The 7,810-nt window shown below is 35.6% G+C and overlaps 1 protein-coding gene across 1 annotated transcript; it reads right to left on the reverse strand.

Annotated features, from left to right (window-relative positions):
• Positions 1–5,524: 5,524 nt before the first annotated feature.
• On the reverse strand, positions 5,525–7,447 carry LOC139888928 (uncharacterized). Its single transcript, XM_071871910.1, has one exon. It carries the CDS (start codon positions 7,445–7,447, stop codon positions 5,666–5,668), a length of 1,782 nt encoding a protein of 593 aa, XP_071728011.1. The 3' UTR covers positions 5,525–5,665.
• Positions 7,448–7,810: the final 363 nt, after the last annotated feature.

The raw sequence follows: 7,810 nt of genomic DNA on the forward strand, positions 1-7,810 counted from the left end.
CTTCATCTTCTTTTTGAAGATCCATTTGCAACCCAAAGGTTTGCAACCAGGAGGTAGATCAGCTAACACCCAAGTGTTATTGCCCATGATAGAATTCATCTCATCATTAATTGCCTCTTTCCAGAATGCAACATCCTGAGACCTCATTGCTTCATCATATGTTTTAGGATCATCATCAACATTGAAACAATACGAATATTGGGTAGAAACATCATCTCTAGAACCTTCAATTAAGTATAACTGAAAATCAGGTCCAAATAATTTAGGTTTCCCTTTTCTTTTGCTTTTTCGAATCTCAAGTGACTGATCAACAGCCTTTTCAGAGACTTCGTCATTACAATCCTTATTGATTCCATTGTTACTTGGAATCATATCCTTTGGTCTAGGTATAGATGAAAATCGATTTTCATCAAAGATTGCATCTCTTGATTCAATCACAGAATTAATTGAGACAAACTCATTAGGCTCTATAACATAGAACCTATACGCCTTGGAATGTTCAACATATCCAATAAATATGCAATCTATACCTCTTTCACCCAAACTTTTCTTCTTGGGATCAGGCAGTCTTACAACAGCCCTACAACCCCATACCCGAAGATAGTTCAAGTTAGGTTTTCTTTTATTCCAAAGTTCATAAGGTGTAATCTTGTTCCTTTTGTTAGGAACTCTATTAAGCAAATAACAAGCTGTTAATATAGCTTCTCCCCAAAATCCCTTACTTAAACCCGAATAGGATAACATGGAATTAACCATCTCTTTGAGGACCCTATTCTTCCTCTCAGATATACCATTTTGTTGTGGAGTATAAGGAGCTGTGGTCTCATGGATAATACCAACGGACTGGAAATACAATTGGTCAATGTATTCACCTCCCCTATCCGTTCTAAGTCTTTTAATCAATGCCTTTTGTTGTAATTCTACTTCAGTTTTAAATATTTTAAATTTATCTAATGCTTCATTCTTAGTATGTAACAAATAAACATAGCAAAACCTAGAAGCATCATCAATAAAAGTCACAAAATATTTCTTGTTCCCTAAAGTAGGAGTTGCATACAAATCACATAAATCGCTATGTATTAATTCAAAAATCTCAGTATCACGATGTATATTTTGAAAAGGTTTCTTAATGATCTTTGTCAACATACACGTTTTACACTTTTCATTGTTCATATCAAAGGCCGGTATTAATCCATCTTTAGACATATCTTGCATTCTTTTAAAGTGTACATGTCCTAGTCTAGCATGCCAAAGAATAGAATTATTTATGCTAGTAGTAGACATACAAGCAATATCAACACTTACATGTTCAATGTTTAGTCTAAATATTCCATTACTCAAATAACCAAATCCAACAAATAAACCATTTTTAGATAGAACAAACTTGTCAGATTCAATAACTTGCCTGTAACCACAATTATTCAACATACTACTTGAAACCATTTTCCTAATTTGTGGTACATGCAAAACATTAAACAAAGAAACAATCTTTCCAGAACTAAAACTTAAATCCACACGACCACGTCCATGAATAGAGGCTGTTGACTCATTTCCCATATGAAGAATTGATCCATCAGTCACCGACTCGTAAGTCTTGAACCAACATCTATCCTTACATACATGAATAGTAGCTCCAGAGTCAACCCACCACGCAACATCATCATCCTGCACAAAACAAATCTCAGATATATACGAAACATAATAATTCTCAATTGAATTATTAAATATATTCTGACCTTTCGGGACTTGATTGTTCGAACCATTGCCCGAACCATTTGTGCTAGATCCCTTAGCGTTGTTAGTGCCAAAAATAACCTTGCAATCCCTCTTCAAGTGTCCAGATTTACCACACTTCCAACAAGTCAATTTAGACTTCTTATTAGGATCAACTTTGTTATTACCTTGATGTTTACGTTTTCCCTTTTTGTCATTATTACTAGTGAACTTTTTATGTTCCACCATATTGACAACAGACGAACCAGCAACTTCGTTGCTCTTTGGCTTGTCATTATCCTACAACCCGAGGGATTCCTCAATACGCAGATGACTACCCAACTCAACAAGAGTTAACTCCTCCTTCTTATGTTTCAAAGAATGTTTAAATTCTTTCCAAGATGGAGGTAGTTTATCAATTATGCTTGAGACTTGAATAGACTCATCCATGTTCATCTTATGTTGTGTGAATTGACCAAGTATACGAATGAGCTCATTGTATTGTTCCAAGACCGGTCTAGAATCGACCATTTTGTAATTATTAAAATTACTCACAAGGAACTTTTTACTAGAAGCATCCTCAGACATATACTTGGTTTCTAAACAGTCCCATAGTTCTTTAGCAGATTCAACATTTAGGTAAATATCAAAAAGGGAATCAGCCATACCATTGAGGATTAAACCTCTAGCGATGTAGTCATGGTTCTCCCACTTGAACCTTTTCCGAATTTGTTCAACAGTGGCATCATCACCATGATCTTCAGGAATTGGTGTGCTGAGTACGTACACCACACTCATGCTGCTCAGAAAGAAGTGCATCTTCTTTTGCCATCTCCTAAAATCAATTCCCTCAAACTTATCAAGTTTAGAGAAATTCGCCGTCATGTGTTTCATCGTAGCCGCCATCGATTATAACAAATAATTACTTTCGATTGTTGGAGGTTTTATTGAAATTTCGTGTAGGGTAAAATAATCGATAGCCGGATAAATCACTGAATCGTGGTATCACTTTCCGAAAGTAATTATTCGACCCTTATTGCCTGGGTTTCACGAATATCACTTTGGGATAAGACATAGATTAGTTCTTGTTATTGGCAGTAAACAAGAACTCTTTTGCATAAGAGTATTAAGGTGTTTTTGTATCTATTTTTTCTCATGAATGATAGTCCTTATTTATAGGCACCCAAAAACAAGTATTATTCCACGATGGGGATGTTTCACTAACTAATTTCCTTTTCAAATCTAAAACAAATCCTTTTCATAAAGTTGTTTGTTTTATTTCCAACAACCAAATCAAGGAAATCGATTAAATCATTTTCATAAAATTCAATTTCCTTTTCAAATCTAAAACAAATCCTTTTCATAAAGTTGTTTGTTTTATTTCCAACAACCAAATCAAGGAAATCGATTAAATCCTTTTCATAAAGTTGTTTGTTTTATTTCCACGATGGAGATGTTTCACCTAGTGCAGGAATAATACTTCCGTAATCACTCAAATTTGTGATAATGGAAAACCACTTTCGGGTCCGGGTAATCTATCACTTAATGGGTGTACACTCCGTAACTCCTAACCCATTTACAAGTGTAGATTAAATCCCTCAATTACACTAAATTTCCAACACATACCAGCGTGATATTGATTGTTTTGCAGTTAAAATTGATTAATCATCTCAATTAGTGAGGAATATAATAAATATCGAGTCACGTGATCTTTCAAAGGGAATTCATACTCAAGATATGCATGATCATTTAAAAATCAAATTCACTGATTTAGAGATATATTTATTTTTGACTCTCTATCCTTATATTTTTGCTGTCATGGAAAAACTCAATGTTGGGCTTCCACTTGTTGGGTTGCACCACTATTTTGGAGAAACACAAGTTGGGCCTCCCATTGGGCCTGTTGATCTACTTTCCCTACCTATTATGGATCACGTACATGTTGAGAGACTTGACCGTGCAGGACAGTTTCAAGATTTGCATAAAAAGGTACGTGATCAAGTTATGAAACAAGATACTTCGTATGTTTCGCGTGTTCTAAGGCGAGTTGTTTATAAGGAAAGTGTCTTAGCATCGATTTATTTACGTAAAGAAAGGTTTCTAACGGGTCCAACAACACGTGGAAGTGATGATGACATAGACTCGAGGTCGAGTCTTTTTGAAGAAGGGGAGAATGATGTAGAATCGGGTGAGCTTGCAAAGATTGGGTTACAAAATTATTGGGCTGAAATTATGGAGCAAATAAGTGGGCCTTCGAATGTTAGTGTGCATGATTATTTTGGAGAAACTACTCGTGGGCCACCTATTAGGCTAATGTATCCAGAAAGTAAACAAGTTGGAAGTATTAAAGGATACATGATCATTCTGGAACCTACTGTACGAGCAAGTCAAGATATCAAGTTGGAGTTATTTTTAGATTTTATATTCTATGTTTATCCAAAATAGAGTTACCTTGTTATCCATATTTTATGACTTTAAAAGTCACGTATGTTTTAGATGGGAGATTAGTTTTTGATTATTAATATTTGGTGAATAAACTAAGCCGTGTGCTTTTGTTTTCTATCTATTCGTATTTCTGTTTGGCCACGTCTTTGCATTTCCCTATTCGGTGAAAATCACTTAAAAAGTCGGTCAATGGTCAAATAGTCGGTCAAAGCCGATCAAAAGTCAACATTGGAGAAAGTTAAGTCAAAATATAAATATAATTTCTAAATATGTTTTAGAGTATTTAAACGTTATTAAATTTTAAGTAATAATTTTTAAAATATTTGTGTCTAATATGTATGTTTAAAAGTCAATGTCCGACTAGTCCCCGACTTGACTGGCCAGTCCCTCCAAGATCCCGACTCCAGACCGACTACTCTCGTCACAACAAATTAACAAATGAACAGCCAGATCATATGTACAACTCAATTAAGCAGCTATCAACAAATATAAAGAATAAAAAAGTTTGTCTAAGGTCATCTTTTTTTTTATTCAACACTTCTAATATTCAGAATGATTGTTTTCAACTCTGTAAGCCACACCAAGTATATAAGATTTTAAGGTATGCCTCAACATGTTACTAATACAGTAATACCATAATCAATAGCATCCATTATGTTTGCCCTTTTTTCTCTCATAAGATATTTAGCATCAGATTCATGTCTTAATAACAACTTATAATAACATGTGTTTACTACTGTTGTCCAGATATCCAGCTTACTTACTACTCTATCAAATAGCAAGCAGTTCAATAATGAGCATTCGGAGTTCAGAATCTGATGTTTATATACTAAGATTTTGAGTTCATTTTCATATACTACATACATGGAAACTATAGGCTTATTAGTATAATTCTCTCGAATTTACACTTTCATGATACAAATATCAGACAAAGGCTTGCCCTCCTCGGTAGCCTGAACAAGGAAACCTTTTTCGTTTACACGTTTATGATACAAATACGATAGGTTTAGGGTCATCAGCAAAAGTTTTATGTATCACCTCAAACAGCATTAGTATTCTCTATTTTATAATTATGGAGTAGCATTATTATTAATCCTTATATTAATGTTGATACACCACTTCAACAACCCTTAGTGATTGAAATATTTCAGATTAGCTAAATAATACAATGTTGATTTTCAAATAGATTCTTGCACACTCTGTTATGGCTGAAGTATAACGCAAAATAAGACCTTTTCATCTACAAGTTTCAAAAACCACACAAGTCCATTTAGAGAACAATTATGTGACAACCGGCAGTCTTAATTTAAATGAAAACGTGTACATGGGATTGGGTATTTGTTATTATTTTTGTTATTGTAGCTTTGAAGCAGGGTACATGATTCAGGATACAATTTAGAGAAGCAAGCATACAATAGCTATCGATAATTATGAAAACAACCAGAAACCGGATGTTCGTGTACCTTGAATAATTCAGGAAATGATAGTTCGTTTAAAGTTAACTTTTTTATTCAACACTTGCTATCTTCTGAATGATATTTCGCAAATTAGACTTTTGTCCTACATCCGGAATTAGTTGTAGCAACATCTTAAAAGTGGTAGCATTAGGCATGAAACCCCGGTTGATCATTTCCTCCAAAAGGATCTCTGCCTCTTCACACTCGTTTTTCTTCAACAACTCTTGAAGATAAACATTATATGTGACACCATTTGGCAAACAACCAGTCTCTTTCATCTTTTTAAGTAATACTTTTGCTTTATCAAATAGCCCTTCTTGGCAATGCAAATGTATCATCACCGTATAAGTCTTAACATCTGGTTTCAATCCTTTCAACAAAAGTTCATTGAACAAATCCGTTGCTAACTGAGGCTTCCCACATTTGCTAAAACCATCAATTAAGATATTATACAAAACTACATCTTTTTGTAACTCACTGCTTCCCAATGAACGAAACAAAACCAAGGCATCAGAACATTGGGAGTTTGTGCACATTCCATGTAACAAGATACCGTAAGTTGCTATGTCTGGAGTTATTCCTTTAGTTTGCATTTCATTAAAAAGTTCTTTTGCGGCTGCGGGATTCCTAGATTTAAACAAACCTTGCATCAGACTACTAAAAGTAACAACATTAGGGATTAAACCTTTGTCTTGAATTTCTCGAAAAAGATTCACAGCCTCATCGATTCTTTTCTTCTTGCAAAATCCATTTATTAAGGTGTTATAGGTGTTGATATTGGGCAAAATATCCTTCTCTGCCATTTGATCAAGAACTCTTTTGGCTTTATCTACTTCACCACGCAAACAATATCCGTCAAGTAGTGCATTGTAAGTGATTACATCTGGATGTAGACCTTGTTTTACCATTGCTTTCACAGCAAGCTCTGCGTCTTTTACGGATCCTTTCTTGCAAAAAGAGTCCACCAAAATAGTGAAGGTTTCTACTCCTGGAAGAATACCTTCCTCCTCCATACGTATCAACATTTTTGTAGCCTCAATCTCTCGGCCAGAGTTACATAGACCATGAATTAAGGAGTTGTAAGAGATGACATCAGCGTTGACATCTTTATCAATCATCCGGGTGAAGAGTTCGAGAGCGCGATCAACCAACTTGTCTTTGCAGAGGGCATCGATGATTGTATTGTATTGTGAGACAGTGGGTTTACACGAGCCAGCTTCCATGAACTTGAGTAACTCGAGTGCCTTGGTGGTGTAACCTACTTTACAAAGCCCGTTAATAATGGTACCATATGTAACATGGCTAGGTTCACATATTTTCTCTTTAAGCAGTTTCTTGAACAAATCAACAGCTTCGAAAAGCCGATCTGCCACAACAAGCCCATTTATAAGAGTATTGTAGGTGACCGAATTGGCCGTATGCCCTTTCTTGAAAAGAGTCGCTAATAGAGCAAAACCATGAGTCACTTGATTCATGCGACAATAACAGTTAATACAAATGGTGATGGTATAGATATCAGCACGAATACCCAACAAACTAATTTGCTTGAGTAGTGAAAGAGCAGTGGAATAATGTTTCATCTTTACAATAATAGTAATCAGCTTATGAAATTCGATAATGGATGGTTGAGGTTTTCTTTGAAGCATTTTATCGAACAGTTGGAGGGCGTCACTGAGCTTAGTGACTTTGGGAGCATCGTTAGTATTCTTGGTTGAACCAGAATGGTAATCACGCCAAGAATGAAGATTAAGAATGGAGAGTTGTGGAAATAAAAGAAAGTTGTTAACTTTATTGAAATGATAACGAATGAAGTGGATTCTTTGGCAGATCATCGGGGGGAAATTTGTGAAGTGTTTCGGGGTCTAGCTAGCTGGGGTAAAAATCGTCTTGCCGTCACTGTGGTACCTGGGAGGAGGTACTTTGCCGGCACAGGTCTCTTTCGGGGTGGGATTGGTGGGTGCTACGGCACACAGGGTTAGCGTGTCCCTGCCAACTTACACGTTTTGACCTTAAGAAGATGAATGCAGTGTCCAGTACAACCAAATGATATACTCCGTATACCTTGACGAATGCAGTCTGTATATGATATCTTTCCTAACGTGGATCTCGTTAAAGAGTATCCATGCCTCTACCCTTTAACTGCGATAAAAGGCTGGAAAGAAGAAGTGGTAAATCATTTATTTGCTATTTTAGTC

The sequence above is a fragment of the Rutidosis leptorrhynchoides genome, chromosome 2 (genome assembly GCF_046630445.1).
Source record: "Rutidosis leptorrhynchoides isolate AG116_Rl617_1_P2 chromosome 2, CSIRO_AGI_Rlap_v1, whole genome shotgun sequence".
Lineage (NCBI taxonomy): Eukaryota > Viridiplantae > Streptophyta > Magnoliopsida > Asterales > Asteraceae > Rutidosis > Rutidosis leptorrhynchoides.

Bases quoted from the DNA above. Each gene is read 5' to 3' on its own strand.
- LOC139888928 (XM_071871910.1), bottom strand. From the start codon at position 7,447: ATGATCTGCCAAAGAATCCACTTCATTCGTTATCATTTCAATAAAGTT.